Source organism: Falco rusticolus, chromosome 4 (assembly GCF_015220075.1).
Source record: "Falco rusticolus isolate bFalRus1 chromosome 4, bFalRus1.pri, whole genome shotgun sequence".
NCBI lineage: Eukaryota > Metazoa > Chordata > Aves > Falconiformes > Falconidae > Falco > Falco rusticolus.
Genome location: NC_051190.1, coordinates 98,467,804 through 98,491,983, shown reverse-complemented (window position 1 = coordinate 98,491,983; position 24,180 = coordinate 98,467,804). Strand labels below are relative to the sequence as shown.

Sequence of the window (24,180 nt, the reverse complement as noted above, 5' to 3'; positions counted from 1 at the left end):
CAGATTAACTAATGAATGTACAGCACTTGGAGCCTTTCCGGAGACCCCTGAACAAGAATGCAACAATTTTGTTTAGGTTCATTAGCAGGTGGTAATGTTTGCCATGGTTCAGGAATAAGATTAAAGGGTGGAGGTATGTTATAAAACATGATCCTAGGCAGAATTTTAGCCAGGATCCTACACCAAAGGGAAAATATGTCAGAAATAATACTGCTTTGCTTTTTTTTTTGTTGTTTCCTCCCTTTTCTTTTCTTGCAGAACTTTGGACTTTTAGGGTCATAAGATTTTATTTGTAATGAGCTCAGGTTCGTAGCATGCCTGTGAGATAGAAAAGCTGCTCTAATACAGTTTCCCTGTGTAGATCTTTACCCAGACTTTTTTAGAAATAATTGGCAGTGTTCAAGGCTCCTGATTTTAATGGACAATGGAGCAGGTCTTGGCCTTCAAGGTGTAAAAGAGAGAAGATGAAACACACAGGCCTTCACAGCCTGGTCACTGCAACTCTGAGCAGCTCCTTGGCAAACATGGAGAGGGGCGTCACACCTCCCCCAGGGGCTGTACATGCCTTGCAATGCTATTTTGAAAGCTTTCCTGGTAGAAGGGAGTTTCAGGGGATTTTTAACCAATAGAGCCAGGATCTGAATCATTGCTTCAACATGGGAATAGTTTGTTATGAGCCATTCCCTGCTGACCTGTGGATTTTGATTTCCTTGGTCTGCCCTGCCCTGCTGCCCCCGTTGCTCTGCACTAAGGGGTCTCTGCAGCCGCCTGAGTTCTTCCCACATTCAGCATGGGCTGGGTGGCAGTATTATCTTTGCTCCATAAACCTCTGCAAATAATACAGCATTTTTTCCAAGCAGCCCCATGTCAGGAGTGCGAAGTAACATGGCACTTTGCTGCTCTGATTTCTGTTTGACAATGGGCATTAATAAGCAAACCAGGCACAGAGTTTGCTTTAACAAGTAGCCTGACAGTAGCGAGTCATTTGGTTTTAAATACAAGGGTAGGATGACCTGGCCATGGATATCAGTTGAACAGATTTGCACTTTGTCCGTTCTTTGGTTACAGAGGCTGAAAATCAAATTCCTCATTTTAACTCTGATAATTTAAACCCAGACAGGCTGACCAGGCTCTGCCGGTCACTTATGATGGGACTGGGGTGTTACAGTAGCAGCAGCAGACATGCAATTTCTAGGAAAGGTAGTGCGCATCCGGCCATCGGAGATGACCCAGGGGTGTGGGTTCCTGGTGTCATGGGTTACCTGAGCACCGAGAGCTTCTTCACCATTCTCCAGGGCTTGTTTCTCATGGTGGAAATCAGTTTTTTCTTTTGCTCCACCTGCTCCATCAGCATTGCAAGCTCTTCCTCTGACAGCGACTCCTCGTCAGATGAGTTGGAAGAAGCAGAAGAAGTACTGGGAGAGACACAAAATGAAGGGCACAAAATAGAAAAACTGGCAAGAGTTAGAGGGAAGGTCTTGCTTGGGGTGGGCACAGTGCTGGTGGGCCCCAGGGATCCCACACTGATGTGAGCATAGTGCCTCACTACCCCCCGGCTTGGTGTGATGCCAGCACGGCCCCTTTGCACTCAGGGCAAGGCTGCTTCCAGCCAGGATAATGAAGAGGCAATTGCACTCCACCATAACTTGCCCAGCACTGTGCTTTGGACCATGCTTCAGCTACAGTAGCATCGCTTAGGGGTACAGCTGGCTCTGGAGAAATGTTTTTCACACCTTCAGAAGGAAATGGAAGATATGGAGAGAAGCAGGGGGCTGGGACAAGCAAGATTTGGAAGAGGAAGAGACTTGAAAACATAAGAGATCCATATTAACCTAAATGTTTCCATAGACCAACTAAACAAATGTGCCCAGATCTAAGTCGCTCAAGCCGTCTTGTTTAAGAGTGCTTCTCTGCCCCTGGCTGTAGGTTTTAGGACTCCACTGCGTGCACGGATCTGATCCTGGTTGAGAAAAGGTAATGACAGAAGACTTTGGAAGCAGTTTGGTTGTGTGGCATTTTACACTACTGTTTCCCACTGTTGTATCTCTTTTGGGAGAGCAATAGTTTATTCACAGTCTATTGGTTTTGTAGTTCTGACTCATACACCACTGGCACATCTGCTACCCCTGCCAGTCTGACATAAGGCACCACACTCAGGGATTGTTTAATTACCTGTTTTTCCTGTCTGTCTTCTGTTTGTTCTCCCCCCCCTTTCCTTTCTTGTTTGTTTTCTTTACTTTGTTTGCTGACTCCTTTTGATCTTTGGTAGGAGCCTTTTTGCCTGTCTCTCTTGGCTGAATTCCTTTCTCTCCCACCTTTTTTCCGTCACTATTATTTCTTTCGTAGTTTTTTCTCCTAGAGGCTCTGTTTTGTTCACTACAACTGTCTTCCTCTTTGCTCTCATCTTCTTCTTTGTCATTCTCTTGCTTTTTCCTTTCAAGTCTGCTTGCTCTGCCAGTTTTCCTGAGGGGCCGTTTCTTAGGTGTCTTGTCCTTTACTTCATCTTCTGTAAGGGATAAAAAACAAGTACTTTGGGAAATCCATGGCAGCAAAATAAGGATTCATCAGAGAAGTGCAGGCAGCCAGGATGCCTGATACAAACCCTAGCGATGTCACTGAGCAGATGTTTGTTAACCTGGAGGGGCTTTGTGTTATGCCCTGTCCAAGAATCACATCCAACTCTTCAGTTCTGCAACTCCAATTTAATATAGTATGCCTCGTTTTAGCACATCAGTGACCTCTATGTGACCATAAGAAAACTGGAAATTAGTTACAAATGCAGAAGTCTATCCATCACAGAGCACAGACAGATACCTTGCCAACCTGTAACCACACCAGAGCAATGGAAACAGAAATTGCAGTTAGTTATACAGCATGTAGTTTACTTGTTGGTGCAATGTCCTTGAAAGATGTTTCATTTTCAAGGCTGGGAATGGAGGTCCTTTATGTATATAGAGAAAAGGTACAGCTTAGGCAGCACCCGGTTTTGTTTCTCCGATTTTTCTTTTATATGGTAAAGTCTGTATGCAGAGGAGACAAAACCCAGATAGTCTCTGATTCATGTTTCATTCTTACTGGCATTGCAATCCAAAAAAATCTTTTGTTCAGAAGTCAGAACTGCTTCCAGTTTGAAGGATTGAAATGAAGCGTGATTTAGTTGCAGAATATTATGGAAAGGGGAAAAAAACATTCAAAAAACCCCAAGCGTCTCCATCCCATTTATGACTAAGTACATTAAAATCGAAAGTAAGTTTTCCAGAGTCTTTCGGCTTCCAATTATCCAAAATTTGTGGCTGATGAAAATAAAGTGTTCAAACAAAAAATGTATAACTTTGGCATTGATTTTTTTCCCCCAGGGTTGGAAAAATTGCAATGGAAGAAGGACATTTTACTAGAATGGGATCCAGAGTGAAAAATGAGCAGCCTAAAAGGTGAGGAAAATAGAAGAAAAAGAATTTGAGTATCTGTATTTTTCTTTTGGTGAAAAGTTAGAAATCAGTAACAAGCAAATAGTTTTTGCTTGCTAGTGGTAAAAAAATAGTGGGTGGTGGTTGTCACACTTGTCACTGGGAATGAGAAGGAGCTTTCAACTCATTTCTCAGGAGGCATTAGGTAGGTTTCAGTTACTATTTAATGGTCCTACTCAGCTGAATTTCAGTTAGTGATCTAGGTCAAAGTACCGCCTACCCTCTTTGGGAAAATGTTCATTTTGGGCAGCTAGCTATCATGGTTTTCGTTTGCAAGCTATCAAATGTTAGGTTAAATGTGGAGCATTCATTTGTTACTTTTATCTTATTGCCTTGTTTGCCTGCATGGAAAAGGTGGATATGATTTACAAAAAAAATCCCTGTCATTTTCTAATTACTTTTTCACATTTGATGGATCATACAGACACAGTTGTGCATAATTTTTGCAGTAGCATCTACATTCATATCATATGATCTTATCTTTATTTATTTAGTGTTACAATTCTACTCCCAGTTAATTCTCTTGTTTATTATGCATACAGGGTTAAAGCTGTTTTTAATCCCGTCACTGGTTCTTCCTGATTTTCCTCAAAGCCATCAGTCTGCCTCCAATCAATTTTCATTTTTATCTTCTCATGGCCATGATTAGTCAAGGCATCAGTGTGTTATGGTCTAAGCATTACAGCGAGGGCAAGCAGGACCTCGGCATGGTCCAAAGCGGTCTCAGCCCCACATAGGGTGGTGTTTTACTGCAGTGCCCGGTTTACTAGAGATGAGTGCCAAGGGACGTGGGCTCTGACAGCCTCCTACTCTTGAAGCGTGGATGAAAGGGGACAGACTGCTTAAGAATGGTTGTTTATATATCACTATTGTAAGTCAAACCTCAAGGGAAAAATCCGTTTGCTTAAGAGTATCTCAGGAAACGGTTCCTGTTGCAGAGCAAGTCACAAGCCAGAGAGAAAAAAGAAAAGGCATCACCTCTTGTATTTCAAACAAGACCACATTTTTTAATCTCTACATTACCTTCACTCTCTGCGTCACTTTCGACTTGTCCATCAATCTCTATTCCAGCTGCAAGACAAAGAACAAAGAGTAATTGCATTTGTTGCTGGGATTTACACATGTGATGCTTTACACAGCTAGCCCTTAAGTGCCAGCTGAGCTTGGCAGAACATCACTTATTGATCATACATTATATTCTTTTCCTACAGCGATGCTCTTACTATTTACTTTAGTTTGGCAGACGGACAAAATTTCCCTGCACGAGCAAACTGAAATTGCATGATCCTTGAGAGATGCAAAATGGTGTGCTTGGGAAGTCCAAGACATTTTGTCAAGTATTTGGCAGCATCCAAACTGGAAGGATCTCATAGTGATACCAACCATCTTCCATGATGACCTGTAAAGCACATTTCTTTTTCTTCCCCATGACAGCCTCCCGTCTTTTGCACAGACACTGTAGCTGCTATGCTGCACATGCACGCCCCAGTCATACACAGGTTACTCTCTCTTCCAGTGCCCATGTGCTTGTCTCCTTGGCATTGCAGACAGATGGGTACATCCAGCTGCCGGTGACCTCTTGCTTGTGAGCCATGTGGACAGGGGAGGGCAGAGAGGGGTGGGAGAGGCAGGGAAGGCTCGGGCTCTGCCTCAGCCCACCCAAACACTTTCCCTTTTGCTCCCTTCTCCCCGTGAAAAAAGCACCTGTCGGCATTACATTGCATTTCATTATTTAAACATGAAGGAAAGCCCTTTGGTGGATACTTGGTGGTATCGTATGAAACACAGACACAAGTCACGTCTGGTTCTGACATAAGCATGTGGCTGGAGGTTTTGAAAGGATCAATTTTCTTAATGCCATATTCTTTACTGACCTGCGTCAATCTGTGTAACCCTGTTACTCATTCTCCTGCGCCTTATTAAACCTCTCAGTTGGTGCCCCTTGGGACACAGCTGTGGGTCGCTTTTTGTCCTCCATAACTGTCCTTTGTAGGGGACTCCTAAGCTAATAGATGCAGCAAGGAGTCAAGACACTGGGATCTCTCTTTCCTTTGCTCCTCTGTTCTGTGTGACCTTTGCATACTCATTGCACTTACTGGTAAAATAGGATAGATTTTCCTTCTAGGTGCTCTGAGGCTTAATTAATTAATGTGAGACCCTCATTCGGAAGGTCCTTTAGTACCACAAAGTATTGGATTGCACACTGCAACTTGCAGTCTTTCAGTAGGCCAAGAATAGGTTTGTCTGAGCAATCTCCGGTGTAAAACCTGCAGCATCTGCCCCAGCTGTAGCTTCCTGGGACGGGCAGTGCATCCCCAGTACAGGGTTTCTCCTACAGCATACAGACTGCTCAGGAAGGGTCTCCCAAGAAAAAAGCTTACCCCTACACTGGCTCTGGAATCTGCTGTGGACCCCTGGCTTGTGCAGGTGTCCCTTGGGGGACCTGGTGTGGTGACAGTACACAAAGACTTTCTTCCAGGTGTTGGCAGGGAGAGTGTTAATCCTCCCCTTCCCTCCCAAAAGAGAGGAATGTTGTGGAGATCGGCTTGAGGCTGCTGCCACCAGCCACTCTTGCAGGTGACCCCTGCTGTGGGTCAGGTGCAGCACCCACCAACTCCAACGAGAGACTTAATGCTGCCTTTTGCTTGCTGGATTTTGGTCCAAAGGCACTTTTCAAGTATTTTAAGTCCAATCCAATGGATTGTTTGATCTGCCTTTGACTTTAGCTCAGCTTGCCTGAACTAAATACATTTGAACTAAATACCATACAAAATGTGTGGTATATGCCCATACATTATTAACAACTCTAGCCCTGCAAGTTCATTACACAGGGTGTTTTCGCTGTGTGTTTGCTTCACCAGTGGGTCTGACTGGGGCTGAAAGGAGCAGTAGCAGTTTTGGAAGTTCTTCCCAGGAAACAAGTTTCACCTATAACCTTGTGCATCAGTGTGGTAGGTTGAAAATTTGCTCCAAATATGATCACTAGGCCATTGCATTAATACTGCTCCAGGCAAAAAAGATAAATTTGCAGCTGCCAGAGGCAACTGGAACAGATTTTTTGCAGGCTACTTCAGTTGCCTCAAGCCTCAGCCCTAAGCATCTCTTTCCCAAACAGAGGATCTAGGGACTTAATTTTCCTTGTTAAATGAAAGCCAGGTTTCTGGATAATCAGGTGGTAAGAGGCAAAAGGGGTGCAGATGCCTGTCACACTCTCAGAATATCATGCTCCATGCTGCACTGTCTCTGCCTCACCGCACCCTTCTTTTTCACCAAGGCATACTCAGATGCTTTTTGCATGCTCAGGGTATACTCATGTGGGCATCTCATTGCCAGAGCTGAGTGTCCTGGTTTCTACCCTGTCACACGGTCAGTAATTCATCTATCATCTGCACTGAAACTGGGGTAGCTGTAGGCTCCAGACCTGCTTGCGCCACTTGGCATACCCATAGGTACTGAGTACGTGATTTTGAAAAATGATGGGGGCTGCAAATTCATTTCAATAACAAAATGTGTCGTCAGGTAGGTAATACCTCCCTCCTGTCCTTTGATTTTATAATCTGTTCTCAGTGGTAGCAAGGTATGATGTTTTCATGGCAGTCACAGGGGTCCTGGGCACCCCTTGCCACACAAGGTGATGAGATCACCCTGCACTGTAGAAGAGGGTGACAGCTGAGGGATCCCAGCACAGAGGACAGAGCAGGTATGGTAGCTGTTCAGTGCTCATGAGGCAACACATCAGTATGGCTGTTTAGTGGCTGAACGTGTTTGCAGTAAGCTCTGCATGGATGTTGCTTCACTGCTCCCCACCTGCCCCATACCTACACTGTCAGTAGTAGTAAGATTGCCCATGACAAACTGCATTCTTACAGGCTGGGTGGCAGTATTCTACCCTTGCAGAAGCAGGGATCATTATCCTTCACACTACAAACTTCATTGGACTCCATCCCATGGAGGGGAGGGAGATGCACAATGTCTGATAACTATTTTGTAATCAAGAAGGTTATTAAAGTGGTTGCCCAAGTACTTACAAGTACTTACCCTTAAGGAGAAGTCCCTACATTACCTTTCAGACTCAGCCTATAGTACAACAGACCCTTTGCATATGATCTGCTGCTCCCTTTGTCTTAAAGCCCCAAGAAAAATAAATAACCCGTCCAGGTGATGCTGTCTTCCTCCTCCCGAAGCAGAGGTGCACTTGTAGCTGATGTGCAGCTATACAAACACAGTGAGAAACCTTGCAGTCTTTGTCCCTCGTGGCACATGTCCTTGGAGGGAGAGGCAGAGCCACCGTCACTTTTCAGGTGGGCCAGGCAGTACCAGAAGGTGTGATGCAGAAGGCAGGCTGTGCAGGTGAGCCTGGGGATCCTCCAGGAGCAGGGCTCAGTGCAACAAAGCGGTGTCATTCAAGCTGAGAAAAGCAAGAAAAAGTGCAGCATGGTTGGGCTAAAGCTCAGATTTGCCAGCCTTGTTTGCCTTGTTTTTTGGTAAGTGCCTAGAGAGCTGTAATTCCCTCCTGAATCAAACTGGTGGAGATCTTGCTGTACCTCTCTGCTGCTTTAGCCCGTGTGATACTGAGCTTGTAGCTCATGGACACTGAAGAGTATTGGTCAAAAAAAGAAAGTTTAAAGAAAAGAAGATAGAGTTGCTCATACGCACCATTGAATTATTCATGGCTAAAAAACCTTAAGGTGGGATATTCTACAAAATGCTGTATCTGAAGTAAGAAAAATGTACTCCTTTTCATGTCCTTTTGACACACGTCTTTCCTTGATGGTAGAAGGTGCTTCATTAAAGGAAATATATACAAAAACATTGCAACAATCCCCAAGCATGGCAGGCCTGGGAGAGCGACGTGGTGTCTCGTGAGCCATGAGAGAGGTCGCATGTGGGGACTTCCTTTGCCTATGTGTGTGCACCAAACAGATGACAGGTCCTGAAATAGCTCCGTGTAGGGCTGACATGAACTCGTGTAGCCATACAATGGGGAAATGCTGCCATTCTTCAGCACCAAGCACGCTGCAGTCCTCAGTTTATGAGCCTGATTTTCCTAGGAGGATAAAGTGTCTTGCAGGGTTTATGATTTCTCAGGATTATGGATCAGGGGGATTAAGGGATTAGTCTTTTACTTCTGAGTTATTCCACACAAGGTATGAATAAGTAATGCACAACCATGAGTTCAACTATTACTTATGTAAATGTCAGACTTCATACGCAGAGTGTGAGAAATTTATGGAGGTGTAGCACTTTTTTTGTCCTATACTCTTAGTTTGTTTCTCCTCCTGTTGGTGATTAATGCTATACAATTTGACAGTTTTGAGTTTTAACATGCAAGGACATTGGACGTCTCACACACCTCCAAGTGTTAAATAAAAAGCAGTTGTGTTATGGAGAGAGGGTAACTGAATCCTGCAAGCACATACAACATGCTTCTAAATGCTTAATGAGCTAGTGTTTCTACCTTTCTTGCTTTCTGATTAACATAGGGCTTTAGCTAATTAATCCATGGATTACATTTATTCAATATTCATCTCATCTATAAGTAATCTTTACTTGAGAAGGGTTTTGAGTAATATCAGTAATACCTGACCTATGTGTGAATATTTTGATGAGGGCCTAAAACTTGCAAATTGTCAGAGCCAACTTTAAGGATGTATCTGAGACAGACACTTAAAAGTTAGAGATCACTTCCCAGCACTGACTCTGTAGGACTGACTGTTAAAGAAAGTATTTTTATTTTTTTAAAACAATGTAATCATGTTTTCCAGGGTCTCTCAGGCATGCTTCATAAAACTGGATTTGGCTCAGCTGTGATCCAGCCTGGCTTTTCACCAAAATCAGGGTTTAACTTTGCAAAAAAAAATATTTCTGGCTAAGCCATGGAAATCCAGTATGGGCTACATATTGACCTGAGCATATATGTATGCAGGGATCATCCTGGCCCTGATGTAATCTCTGCAATGTTGCAGTGTTTCTCTGTACTTCTGTACAAGGGTCTGGAGCGATGTCTGACAGAGCAGCCTGGAAACAGTCAGAAAGGAAGGGCTCGTGAGCAGTGTCCATTGCAGACACATGGGGAGGTAGTCTCATTACATTAACATAATCTGGAAAAGAAATTGTTAAATTTTTTGCAGTCTCTGAAAATAACCCTCTAGCTCCCATGCAGGTTGGTGGGTCTGAACTGTGGCTGGAGGCAGTAAACCAGTGCCAAATACACGTCCTGTGTTGTTTGTGCAGTGTGGGCATTAGTTACTCGTTAAGTAAGGCCAATGCAGCCCCACTGGAAACAATGGCATGAGACTAATCTTGTGGGTTTTGGGATGCGCAACTCAATGCCTTGCCAGCTCATGCTTTGCCCATGGAAATAAGCTTTATCTGAATAAGCCCAACCCAAGGCTGGGGAGCACAAGGCCCTCGAGGCAGAGCTATTGCTTTTTTATTTCTTTCCTGTTGTTATTTCATAGTGTTCTCTCCTTGGCTTTCCCTCGCCTCATGCCTCAAGGCGCAGCTGGGGGTTTCCCAGGACAGAGCGCAACAAGCTCCCTACATGCTGTTAGTCTGTGTTTTAGCTAAAGAACAATTACTGCCAGCGGGCTGCTAATTCAGGTGGCCTGTCAGGAAGAATTAAACCAAAACAGGGCAAGGATGTGCACTGGCAGGTCTTGGAGGTGTGCCAGCTCGGAGAGATATCTCTGAACATCAGATCAACCATAGGACACAGCCCCTCAGTCTTCCACCACTTCCTATCATGTAGAAGCCAGTAATAATTATATTTTTTTAAAAGCTGCTTATATTGCCCAGCTGTGTGAGAATAGAGCACCCCCTTAGCAGCAGCCTTGTGGGAAACACTGCAGTTGTTACCACCCCAGCTTAGGGCAAAACACAAACCTGTGTCTGCCAGCTCACTGCCATCTTCGCTGACTCCATGTCTCAGGCTAAGCACATGCTTGGAGTCATTCTGGATCCATGTGAGCCTGTCAGCGCTCTCCAAACATGTAAGTGTTTGGCAGTGATGCCAGTCAGATGGTATATGTTGGTCCTGCATCATCCCTCCCCATTGCTGGCTTGGCTGGGTACAGGCTTTGAGGGCAGGAGGCTCTTGTTCATTCAGAAATCCGTGTCCATCACAGTCCTGTGGTTCTGGTACTGCCTAAGTAAGTGGCATTGGAAAAAAAATATAAATTTCTAACCAGAGATGGAAATCCCTGCCCATCTCCCATGCTTCTGTTAGGGAATGGAGGCTGCACAACATTTTTTCCAACCAACCATTCCCTTTCTGAAGACTTAATGAAGTCCAAATATAAAGGTCATCGTGATGTTTCCAGGGACAAGAAGAGTAAATAGGGGAATTATTAAAATAACAGAAACTTCTGGACTGATCTAAACCATGAAACTAGTCAACACACTCTTGCAGTACTGAAGTGGAGAATGTTTTTTTTCATGAAGGATTTATATGAAGAAACTTCTGGTTTAGAGAATGTATGTGGAAAACCAAGAAGAGGGCAGGGTTTTTGCACAGATTCTAGAGTAGGAGGTTTCTTGAGGAGGAACATTTTTGCTGGGCTCCCTTCCTACCATACACACCTGCTTGGCCCTGTTCTGGAGGAAAGATTCCAGTCTGGTCCCCTCAGCTTTGTAGGAGGTGCCCAAAAGGCCAGTGATGAACAGCACAGTACAAGAAGATCAGGAGAAGAATGTCCTTCACTGGAGTTAGGCCTTTTTTTGAGCCTTTTTTGCTGCCTCCTGTTCAGCCCCTCCAGACACACTGGGGGTGCTGCCACTGGTTTTCTCCTTTTGTTCTGGGTCTGAAAGGATTTCTGTGGGAAAAAATTTCTTTCACTTTTGTCTAGAATCTCTTTGCCTGATAAACAAGATGTTTTTTAAGTATAGAAAGACAGAGGGAAAGCTGCCTGACAATCCAATCGTGGCAGGAAGATCTTGTATGCTTTTACCCTCTTCCTAAAACGTGCAAAGCTCCCGGAGGAGCTCTGCCTGCATCTGTGCAAGCCCGACCCTCTGCTGCTACAAGCTCTTAGAGCTTTAGTGACTTCCACAAGACTCTGGCAAGTTACACTAGCCACGGGTTGTGCCAAATAACCCTAAAGCTTCTGCTAGATTGCGGGCTCAGTGATGCACAGGACTTTGTGGGGTCTCCCCAAAAAGCACTGGCAGAGTCAGAAGGCCCCTCTGAAGGTCCCTGTCTGTGTAGGAAGAGGTGAGAGGCTGACTGGAAGTCAGGGCTAGAATCTCGGTTTAAAATTATCTCAAGGACCTACAAACAATTGATTTATATTGGGAAAAAAAAAACCTAAACAACATGCTTTTGTGCCATTGTTAGAATTGTAAAACCATATTAATGAAATGTTTTGAATTATTTTTTTCTTAGGTTTTCCAATTAAAGTTTTCAAAAAGAATAAAATGCAGCATAAACCCAACTTCACAATAGTGCACAAAGCTCACGCAGCGTGGGAGCGAGCTAAGACAGAACAGAAGCAATTTGTTTGGGGAAGAAAAATACCATGATTTGGCATCTTTAAGGGATTCTTTTAGTACAGTTATATCATACCACACGAACCTGCTTCCTCCTTTGCCTCAGTGTCAGTTACTCCCTGAGTGATGAACAGGTACTACTCACAGGAGTTGTACCCATCTGATCCTAAGAAAGCAGTGTTGCTGGTGTGTAACATGCTCCTAGCGTACTCCTAGCTAGCTGAGATCTGCCCCAGGTCAGGAGTGATGTACAATCAAAATGTCGTTTAGCCCATGGATGGTTTCCTCACAGGCAGGCAGGGATGCGGTGAGGTGGTAGGGGAAGGGAGAGGGTTTTAGGGGAATAGCATCCTTCATGTGCCAGATGAGCTGGAGAAACAGGAGGGCATGAGAAGCGGATGGTTGCCGGGCTCTCGCGGCAGGGAGATGGAAGGGGTGGGTGATGCTCCATGCAGCTGAGGTGAGCGAGCCCAGCTGCGGTACAGTGGGACCTCCCTCTGGTGGCAGCCACTTTGCATAGCAAATTGCTCCATTTCAGCAGATTTACCACCTTTTCTGGCAGAAGCGGCACACTCGATAAAGGAATGGGGGCTTGCCCTGTGTGAAACTGAGATATTTTGTTTTCCTTCACACTGCGTCTGCTTTCTCTCTCATTACTGAGACAGCAGAGGTTTCATGAGCATCTGATTCAGAAAGAAATCCGGCGTGGCAGAGCAGAGGTGGTACTGAGTTAAGTATTACATTTAACAAAAGCCAATTTTGAGCTTGTCATAACCCCCATGGGTGTTTCTTGGGAGCAGTCTCCGTGTTTGTAAATTATCACTACATGTCACACCCCAGTGACTCTGGTGGTGCCATACATGTTATACTAAGAGAAGGTGCTCATTGTGCTCATCCCTGGGCTCCATGGGTCTCCTGGGGCTGGAGCTATAACTCTGGCTCTTTAAGGTGGCTGCCAAACTGAAAAACTGAACGGGAAAAAGGCCATTTTGACTAAACACAATCTGGATTTTTCTTGGTGAAACTTAAAAAAAACCCAAAAAACAACCAAAAAAACCCACACAAACCCAAATGCAAACAAAACACTAAAATCCCAAACCAAGGTTTGGGTGCTTGTGAGGTTTTTTTTCTGTATGAAATATCACCCAATTAAAATTATGTCCTGTTGAGAAGTGAAGGACCAAACTGGCAGAAGTCAGGGTGATGGAGAGGCGCATCCCTCCCACTGGGTGATGCCCTGCTCTTATAACTCCCTGGGTCAGCCACTAGTTTCTTTTACAAGAGCCAAGTGTGATTTAGTCTTCTGCCTGAATCTTTTCAAGGCTCTAATTCTCACATGCACAACACTCTGCAAAGGGGCCTGCCTCAGTAGATTCTCTTCAAGCTGAGTGACTTTCCATAGGAGGTGGGAGTGCTTGTGGAAAAACTGGGGAAATTGAAGACAACAATGGGAATGTTTTCCAAAAGTATCACGGGAGAGGACTAATCAGAGCAGATTTATGGTGTCTCTGATTGCATCTGGATTCAAACCTTTTAGGTTTTCAGCCTCTACAAAATATCAAGGTGCAGTCCCTTGGCCCCAAAGCCCTCCTCTCTTCTGCTTCTCTGGGTGCTAATGATGATGATGGGAGAGAGATGCCCAGGGGACATGGATGCTAAACATTTCCTCGCAGGCTAATATCCAACAGCCAAAGGATTTGTCACATCAGCCTCATCTGTATTAAAATCTGAAATCTTTATCTTCCGCTTTCTTAGGTAGAACTGGAGCTACAGCCTCAAAAAAGCAGAACAGAAGTGAAGAAAGAAAGAGAGGGCTTTGTGGGCTTGAACGTCCATCATACCCTAAACTACCTGCATGCTGACATGCCAGGCCTTTTGTAATATTAGTTTCATATCGTGTAAGTCCTTAATACAACACTTTCTATGTTCTGTCTCTTTTTTAAGGACTACTGCTAAACATCTTGCTAGTGATGGATATGGGGTTTTTTTCTTTTTTGGTTTTTTTTTTTTGTTTTTTTGTTTAATTTGTGTTTCCTGTATTTAACAGAACAGGAGTGGCGCTGGAATTCCCACTTGCTAATGAAAGCAGATTGGAAAAAATCTCTTAGAAGTATTAGCCTGAGGAATTTTATAATTGGTTATCACAAATACCTTTAGGAAAAGCCCCAAACTACTGGGAGAGGGTCTGGAAAGAAAGAAAGTTATTTCCCAAGAGGGCAAGATGATGAGGTATTCATTTGAGCTCAGCAAGTCAGGCAGTCTGCACAGAAGGGCTGTGATCTGAGGTCAGCAATTCAAAATAATAATAGAAAAGTATTTAGATACGGAGCTAAAGTTATGCAAATGTGTAAGGATTTCTTTTCAAGCAGCTAAGTAATTCGACTGACTTCAGCCATGCCATGTAAATGCTTTATGTTAGGCAGTTTCAGAAATTTGGTGAGCCTGGGTGTCTTCTTACCCAAGGCACAAAATGATACCCTGTTGGTTTCTGGTGTAATTCTGCTGATGCTGGAAACATTGTTTTAGAAGTACCTGGAGCCCTTGTTGGCCTGAGGAAAAAATGCCGGGTTGTCTCTCTAAATTGTTTTCATTTTTTTTCATGATGTTTCTTTCCTGAATTGTACTATCAATGCACTTTAGTATCAAATCTCAAGGCACCAGGCCAGCATGTCTTGAGAAAATCTTGTTAGGTTCTCATTCATAGCAGAACACTCAGTTCAGTGGAAACTTGTCGTTTTGTCTCATAAACAAATTAAATGCCTAATAAGTGGCAAAGGAAGAAAATCCCCAACAAGTTATATGCTTTTGAAGTGTTAGTTATTTTCATGCTTATTATTAAAAATGACTGTGTATTATTAAATAGTGACTGAGAAAAATGTAATAATAGCTAAAGGCCTATGCCTTACCAGTCCAGAGTGTGTTGCTGATATAATTGGCTTATGAAAAGTTACTGCTTTTATCTGGGCTTTATTTAAAGTCACCAAGTATCTTCTAGTGCATTTGTTCTCTTTAGATGATTTGTAAGAAAGCTCCTTCTGTTTAGACATGTAAGAACAGGGTAATTTGTCATATTGTTAATATGTCTGTGTACAGACATACACATACATATATGTGACCATATATGTGTGTTTATACACATATGTGTATATATCTTCTTTTGATCAAATTATCACAGAGGCAGTAAATTCTGGTAGGGCTGGGGGCTCTGAAACTTCACCTCCAACATCAAGTGTGTAATGTAAAATATACCTGCATGCCCCTTCTACTGTATGGCCAGGATACTGTAAACCTCATCCTTACCAGCTCAGTTTTACTTTTAAAACTGGATTTACCCAACTTGAAAATTGAATCCTCTAGAAGATGAAGTCAACAAAAATATTTGTAATCTGAAAAGAATATGAACATGCTACTATGGATGAGGTTTTCAGTATCACAATGAAACTGGTGTTTTAATGAAACTTTAAAATAAAAACTGAATGCAGGTGTGTCCAAGCAACTTTTCCATCATTCTGGGCTGCGTTACCACCTGGGACAAATTATGATCTTCCAGCAGCTGAAGAAGGTAGGTTTAGGTTAGCAAAACTGTTTCTGGCAAATACCTAAGAAACATTATGATGTTCACTGGGCAGATTAGCCTAATGATATTGCTGAGCCCCTGCTCTTAAACTTGACTCGTGGTAGTGTAACAAGGTGAAAATTAGCCTGATGCTTTAAATTTTATTAAGTACATAACACTGGCCCACTTTGTTGGATGCTTCTTTGATGGGAGACTTTTACAGCAGCTTCATTTGTTAAATCACTGTTGAGTGAGTTTGAGATCATTGCCACAAAGATCTAAATGCAAATGATAGTAAGAGAGGAAGACAAGACACTGGTTTTGTGGAGCACAGAACGGATCTTGTTTTTTGTTGTTGCTTTTTCCTCTAACTGTATTGGCCTGTTCCTGGGGCAATTTGCTAACAAGTGTTCATTTTACAGTGCCACTACAGTCACAATTTTGACTTAATAATGTGCCTTCTGGTTTGTAGTTGCTTGCTATGACTGCAGAACTCTTGTCAAAACTAATATTAAGTTGTTTTAGCCATTCAAGAGAGAGAATGAACAATCTGTTTGTATTTACTAAGACCAAATGGACAAAATCCTATGCAGCCTAGTCTGAAATCGGCTTGGACCCCATTCTGAGCAGGGGGTTGCACTAGAGACATCCTGAGGTCTTCCTTCTGCCTGAACAATCTTATAACTGAAAAATATCACACACTTGTGAGATAATGGGAACTGTTCTCTAGGGCATGAAGGAGGGGCTGTTTAGACTATTTAATCTGGTTTATATAGTCTAAGCCTTTAGTTTGGGCTGGAGCTCTGAATCCCTCCTTTCCTTTGCAAAAAGGATGTCAGTGTCTCTGTGTGACAGAGAGAAATGCTGAGTGCACCTGCTGTTTCCAGCCTGAGCCCTATCCCAGTCTTCCCCGAACACCAGGCTGTTTGTTTGCTTTGGCTTTATGGAATTTTAAAGATTTTTCTCTAAACCTTATGCCTTTATGCATATGAAAGGGATTTGAAAAGCCTTGCTTTTGACCTGCTAAACTTAAGAGTCCCTCTGGGGTTTGCCTAAGACTCAAGCTTTTATCTTGTTAAGTTATGCTAAAATAGTTTCCAATGTGTGGTATTTTAAGTTAGCAGAATACTGCTGCTCATCTATTTTGTATTTCTGTAGGGAGCTATAAGTGAATTGTGCCCCTGGAGAAACCTGGCTTTATTCTTGTTTTGGTACAGGGAAACTGAGTCTGAAGGGTGTTAAACTATGAGCTCAAGAAGGTCAATGAAGGTCTGCAGCTTTGCTCTTCTCATTCCCAGATTTATGCTTTACCCATGTTTCTTTGCAGTTTTTACCTCCCACCATTGGTTTCATGGACTTTTCTGTAAAGATTTGCACTCTGTGGCATGCTTGAGACTATCAGCAACACATTGCCTTTACACAGCATTTCACCAGTGACATTGTCTATTCCTTTTGATGCCATGGGTTGCATGAGAATGTGTTCCTCCTGACAGATTTCTAAGCAGGTCCAAATTCCTGGTTTTATTAAATTGCAATCTCTTAACCCAGAAATTCCTAACACCACTGTTAAGTCATTTCCCTGCTGAATAGGCTGGGGTGAGAATGCAAACTGGGTACAGCCAAAACTTCTTTTGGAAACAGCAGTATTAACAGCCCCTGCCTGTAGCCAGAGAAGTATCTGGAGAAGCATCATCTCATGCCAGGGCCAGGAACAGTACTGTCTGTTCCTACCTCTGCTCCCAGTGCCTTTTTTGGGGCCAGCATCTTCTGTGACAGCAGTGCTGACCAAAAGTAAGTATTTTGATAGAGTGAGCTAAAAATACAAGCGCCTCAGGCATGTTGTAGCTCTTGGCTGTATCCTGGGTGGATCAAGTGCAGGGGGTGATGAGTAACAGCTGATGGATCCCTTGTTGTCTTTGGGCAGATGAGGTGTCTGAAGATGGCTGCAGTTCAGTGATCCAGGAGGGCGAGCTCCTACCTTCTTGAAAAAGACCGGCTCTTGAAAGGGGACCCCTGAGGATGTGCCTGGCACTTTAAGCAGTCCCGAGCCTGTCCCTGGGGTGAGACCTGCCCAGGGACTTTGCAAGCCCTTGTGCCCCTGCGGTCTGAGTGTGCACCTTACAGCTGGAGCCAACAGCCAAGAGCACAGAGAGAGTCCAAAGCTCCTCCATGATCAGCTGGGGAGGTAGGTAGGGGCGTGGATGGGGACACAGCAGGCGGTGGGCTCACAGACGCAGAGCCTGTGGTTAGGCTTGCAGTGCCGGAACCACCAGAGCAAGGAGGGCTGGTAAAGGAGAACCCCCTTCTTCTGGTTTTTGTTGGGGTTTTTTTTTTCATTCTTTCTTCCCCTCCCCACCCCTTTTTTTCCCTTCCCCCACCTTTTTCCTCTTTTTTTTTTTTTTTAAAGCTGACATTGGGAGCTTATTTTTAAATATGTTGCAATGAAAACACTTTTGAAATTTTTGTTTTGAAGATTTTTTCCATTTCTAAGGTGGTCAGTATTTCAGTAGCTAGGACACTTGCCTCGGGTTTGAGAAATCCAGGCTGAGGGATCTGCTCTGAATCATGTAGATCTGGAGCTTACAGACACTTCCACCTCTCCTAGGCGCATGCCCTAACCTCTTGCCTGAGAGTTTTGGTCCTTCAGTCTTGTGGTGTGGCTGCTCTGCTTCTGTTAAGTGAATGTGAATGGAATTAGGCACAGACCCTTGGGAAGTTGCCCAATGTAGACAGACATAAGCCTGGGTGGCTGGAGCGTGTCAGCTGCTCTTGTGGTCAGCGAGAGATAAGAAGTTTGTATAGTACCAGTTTTATTGCAATTTCTAGTGTCTCTGTAAGGAGAAGAGATTTTTTTTTTTAGTTGTAATAATTTCCTATCTGTTCTAAAAGTCTGTGTCTCAACGGTTGGGCTCAGGGATGAGGGGAGGACCTGGATGCTGGCAAAATCAAGGACCTGCTGTGACCTGAGCATAGGGATTCAGTGGCTTAGCTATGTTGTAAAAATCACTCATTCCTCTCTTGCCTCCATATCCACATTGAATTCAAAGTATCGTTTAAGTGGATTTGCTTAAAGAATATCTAGATCTGATGTTTCAGCAGACAGCAAGGTGATGTGGGTGGTTTTGTTTTGTTGGTTTTTATAAACGTGTTGATTTGTGCATTGTTAGTTAGTCTCAGGAAAGCACCTCTGAAATTGATGGAGACATGCTGATTTACGCTGCCTAAAGATTCAGGCCATCATTTTGCCAAGCATGTGTGAAATGGTCCTTTGTGCTCATACTTCTCTGTGCTCCCAGGAGATCACAGGTGACATTGCCACCATCCATTGGGTCCAGTTCACATTGCAGGGGAAGCTGGAGCTGCAAGTTATAAGCAAATGAAAACAAATGCATTTTTGTAGTATGTCTTTTGAAGACAAGGATTGCAATTGAGGTTTGTGAAAGTGTGTGAAGTTATGAAGGAAAATAGTATCAGGTCTGTGAGGGCTTTTGGAGAGTCTTCAGAGCAGTGAGGCCAGTTGAAGCATCAGATAACTTGGGCTGTTGGTTGTGAAACAGAGCTGTTGCTTTTAGGCCATTGGACCTAATTTTGTTTAGTCTAGGAAGCTACCTGGAGAAGGGAAATTAAGTTTCCTGAGAGACTTCAAAATGTCAAAAATTTGATTTAACCTATGTTAGAGTTTAAATGCAAACATGAAATCTTCCAGTGATGGGAAATCTGTTAGGGCAATCATTGCAGATTGACTGGAACAAGTCAGGTTTGGTTTGGTTTTGGTTTGGTGGTGTGGTTTGTTTTTTCTTTTAAACTCTGTTTTCCTCAAAATGAATCTTTGGCTAACAGAGCTATAAGTGTAATGTTTTTCTGTAAATGGAATTGTGACTTGCAAAATACTAAGAAGTGGTAACTGAAAGGTATGTTTTGCTTGTTATAGCAAAACCCATATCATATATAATTCTAGGGCTGATTGAACTGCATTGATTGGCATCTGCTGGTAGCGTCAGCGTTTGAGAAGGGCACATGCTGTTGATATATGGAAAGAGTCTCTGAGAAGGGAGTGGCTCCTGATACAGATGGAGTCGACCAGGCTGTCATTCAGAAAGGCTAAGAGACAGCTCAGGAAGCTGCTCCTTGCTTACTTTCTGCAAGAAGCCATTGCTGCACTTTTGAGAGCTGTTACCATGTGATGGCTATAAACTGCCTGAGGAAAGAGTCCCAAATCATTGCTTTCATCACTTGTTCCCCTTCCTGGATACCACAGCAAGCACCCAAGAGGTGGCAGCTTTCTTGGCCACCTTTTTGTAGCAGCAGATTTTGTGAGCACTTTGCACTTTAGAATAGTGTCAGCCAGGTTGTGTGCATCAGCTTTTGGGGCACACTGGGATGCAGAAACCCTTCACCTCAGTGGTGAGGCACCTGACTCTGAAGATGAGGTTAGACCTGGGATGCACCACCTATGTCAGTGCAGCGTCTGCACACCAGTAGGCATGGTGGAGCATTTGAAGGCAAAAGCATCCACACAAACCCAGAGATCTTGGTGGTCCATCAGGACAAGGACACACCTGAAGCTGGGTCCCCCTAGCCCCATCCAGCAGCACCTTTCTGCTTGTTCACAGAGATGGAGGAGTGGCATTTAACTGAGGCAAAACAGCTTTGCTAAAGGCCACTTTTGTAATTGTAGTTAGAGCAAAATTACTAATGTATTAATTTGGCAAGTAGCATTAGATAGAAAAAAAAGCAGGCAGGGAGAAGGATATAGTTAAAAAAAAAAACCAGCCACAAACCCACAGTCTTTTAATTCGATATTTTTTTAACACAAAGTTTTTTTCATGAGAATTTCCTGTCTCATTTTTTTTTCTTTGGACAAAATAAAACCAAAAAATTGTCTTTCAGTTAAATTTAAACTTGTTACACTCACCTCAAAAACTTTCAGTTCAATGTAACTGTTTCTTTCACTCCTCTAAAATTTTAGGGAATAACGAAGAGAAGCATGCCTCCAGATTTTAGTATTAAATCTCCTTATGGTTTTACAGAATGTAATAATCATTCCACAAAGACTAAGTGTAATAATCATTACATTAATCACACAACAAAACCTAATTCTATGTGCTTACTTGAGCCAAATTATTATGTTGTAATTATTATGATATTAACTACAATGTATGGAACCGAGAAGCATTTACCATAGATCATTTAATATTTGACACTGATGGCACTGCACCATTCCAGTGGGCTTTTACTTTTGACCCCTGCCCTCCCCAGATGCTGCAAATCAGAGCTGCCTCAAGAATTTATATATGACTTCTTGACGTCACATGGGTTTCATTACACTGTCAAGTAGAAGGAAGATTCTTGCTGCTTTGAAGTGAATATAGTGTTGAGCTGTATTACTGCACTCACTGATAACAACAAATTGGTAATTTACTGGGAATGAAATGTCGCTACTATAAAAAAAAAATAAATTATAAAAACTAGATTGCTCTGTCAAGAAACTCAGAGATTAAAGTGCCTATTTGAATATATATATGCAGACCTAATGGATGCAAGGCTATAAATGCAGAGGAGAGGGAATGATTACAGCAGTAGATTTGTGTAGTTATCAATCTATAAAAATCAAACTGCCAAGGCATTTTTAAAGGAGAATCAGGATATCATTTACAGGAGAGTAAGTTTTCAGACAAGATAAACGGAAGATAAACTGCTATATTTACCAGCTAAAAGGAGGATGCTTATGTTCAAAACTTCAGGCCCCTCCAAAGTTGCTTGGACAGATTTACATCTTTTAAAAGCATCTCCGTCTGCCTGTCAGAGGGGCCCTCCCAGGTCCCTACTGATAAAGTCCATCCTCTTCTTCACACAGCAAACTTCATTGCTGGGTTTATCACCACCAGCAGCTGCCAGGATGGAATTCAGGCTGTTCTTCACTCCCTTGAGTTCCTCACTAGCCTGACTCAGCTGGATCCATTTTTATTACCACTTCTTGCAGTTTTGAGGAACACAGGGAAAGACAGACATCTATTTCAAAGAACATTAAAAAACACCTTCTTTTTCATATTTTTGTTTGTGCATGGTTTTAGCAGAGTGATTTCACAAACAAAAATTGCGAGAGTAAAAACCGGTAGCAGAAGTGGAAAGCACAATAAAAATCCTGTGTGAAATCAGGCAACTCTCCCAGATGATCTGTAAAAGGAAATTTTGAAAATAATCTTTTTCTAAATGTCAGCTTTGTGAAAGATACAGGTCAGGATGAAAAGAAGATTGCCTTGAGGACACTGGATACTTGACTTTCAAAATTTGTAAACCATCACCTTTTAATACAAAGGTAACTGGCATATTTCTGTATTGACTAACAAGCCGAAGTTTCAATACATGTAAGACTGAAGCAGAAACATGCCGTTATATGCTAAGCCATGAGAGCAATGAGTTGACGAAGCCCTCCCCTCGACAGCCAATGACACAATACACATTTATAGATATCGCTAAATTCACTTCCCAGCCCTGTACGAAGCAGGGAAGTCACTTTATTCCCCAGAAGGAAGGGAAGCTGAAGACAGGTTTGCTGTCCTAGTGGTGCTTGGGTGCGGGGTGGCGTGGGCTGCCTTGGCCCCAGCGCCCAGGGTGTGGGTTTCTGCAAGCTGGCTGGGCAGGATGCACTGTGGGTCATTGCTGTCACCTCTGATGTGGCCTGTGCCTGGCTTCTGTCTTCTTTTAAGACAGTTAGCAGAAACGTACAGCCTTTTCTCTCTGGCTGCATTTTTTCTAGCTGACGTGTTGAATTTTAAACAAGCTCTCTGGCTTTTCCTCCAGTTTACCGTGGAGTGAGTATCTGCTGCTTGACTATTGATGTTTTACTCTTAAAATGGAATAGAAATAATTACAGTATCCCATATTTCAAAATACGTGCTGTCTAGCATGCCCTGTGAGGCGCCTCCTTATTCTCAGTAGAGAGAAACGGAACCTCTGATCACAGTTGAGTGCATTTAATGCAGGCACATCTCTTTCTCAGGAAAAGCTTCCACGTGGCATTTTCAGGTTAGAGAGAGAAAAGAGGAAATTATTGGAAAGACTCCTGCTATGAACTGGTTTTCTTTCTTTTCCTCCCCAAATGTTTGAAAACAATTTATGAGGTGAAAAGATGCACAAGTTATTTTCTGTTGTCTGTAGGTTCTTCCACATTAGGCCGCTGAAATATAACATATTGCATAAAAGTACCCATGGTCATATCTGTGCATGCTGCTTTAAAAAAAAGGCGCAAAGGGCATGGTGAGGTATGGACCTCAATGCACAGACCTTTTACAGTTTGTAGTAGTACTAGTATTATCAATACTTTTCTATCATTATGATACTGAGAAACCAGGCTGGCTGGAAGTGTGTTTGTTCCAGGAGCAGAACAGAAAGTCTCTGCCCCAAAGAGTTTCAAGTCGTCTTCTAATGTGTCCTGCATGCTTGAAAAACCCAGCTGGCATTTTCCAGGTTTTGCTGGGAGACATTCCTGCTTGCAAGGAAAGAGGGCTGCTGTCAGTGGCGAGATGAGGTCAGCCTGGGCAGCTGCTTTTGATGCAAAAAGCAGGATGGGGTTGTTATTCTTGACGTGCTGGGCAAGGAGTAGATGGTTTGGGACCTGCAGGGAAGGTGACAATAATCTCACAGTAGCCAAGACATGAAAATTAGCATCATGGTTAATGGTCAGGACCACTGATCTAAGCTAGAAAAACTAGTCAAAATGAGAGGCGAGATTTCCTGAAAAACAAAACTAACTGAAGTCGAGACTTCTTTCAGCCACCGTTTTCTTGTAGCATGCATCTTAGTCCATCACTACACCTTTAAAAGACTAGATTTCTTTAAAATTCCACCTCACCCTTCTTATCCCAGCCATACAGACGGTATGGTCTGATCTAAACTGGTCTGCGAACCCCGGACAGAGGCATATTTCCACCACCAGCAGCAGCTGAAACTGAGCTGCACTAGGGCGTACCGGGTGCAGGAGGAGGATTGAAGGCTGCTTTTCTGCAGTGTGCAGATTTCCTGAGCACTAACTGCATCCTGGCTTTTGTCTGGATGCAGAGCTCAAGGCTAAGCTACAGGCTGATTGTGATTAAACATCCAAGATCATGCACAGCGAAAGCAAGCGGTGCAGATTTTGAGACATAAGGCTCATCATGTGTGGGGACAAATATCATCAAAAAAAACCAATAGAGTGAATTAAGTGTTAGCTCCTGATGTCGGAGAGCGATTGCCTGCAGGGAGCTCTCACAGCTCAGGGGGTTGCGCACACTATGCTGCCAGCACAGGACTGGGGGCTCTTCCCAGGGGGAAGGGGGCAGCATGGAAGTTGCTCCCTCTGCTTTTTTTCCCCTCCCAAACTCAGGTGGCTACAGACCTGCCTCCTCGGGTTCTGCCTGTATTAAAGTGAATCCAGAGTCATTCTCTTGGCTATTGTATAAATACTCATGGAGTGGCAATGTCCCTGTGTATGGAGTGGTGTCAGCTGTGCCCGCAACTGGCCATCTGAGTGGGAAGTAACATCTGCATCAGGTGGAAATGGATGGAAACTGAAAATTTAAAAAAAAAAAAACAACAGAAAAAAGCTATGAAATCCTAGAAATACATTTGAGAAGCACCGGTGTGTTTGATATTACACAGCAGTATGTACTGGCCACGTCAGCACTGTAC

The 24,180-nt window shown here is 43.3% G+C and overlaps 1 protein-coding gene across 1 annotated transcript in view; it reads right to left on the bottom strand.

Moving 5' to 3' along the window:
- TMC2 (transmembrane channel like 2) overlaps positions 1–24,180 on the bottom strand; it is a 114,960-nt gene that overhangs the window by 30,360 nt on the left and 60,420 nt on the right. The window contains exons 2-4 of the mRNA XM_037383847.1: positions 4,491–4,538; positions 2,173–2,506; positions 1,263–1,415 (exon numbers count right to left, since the gene is read on the bottom strand). Of these exons, the coding sequence (XP_037239744.1) occupies positions 1,263–1,415; positions 2,173–2,506; positions 4,491–4,538 (535 nt within the window). The remainder of the gene's footprint in view (positions 1–1,262; positions 1,416–2,172; positions 2,507–4,490; positions 4,539–24,180) is intronic.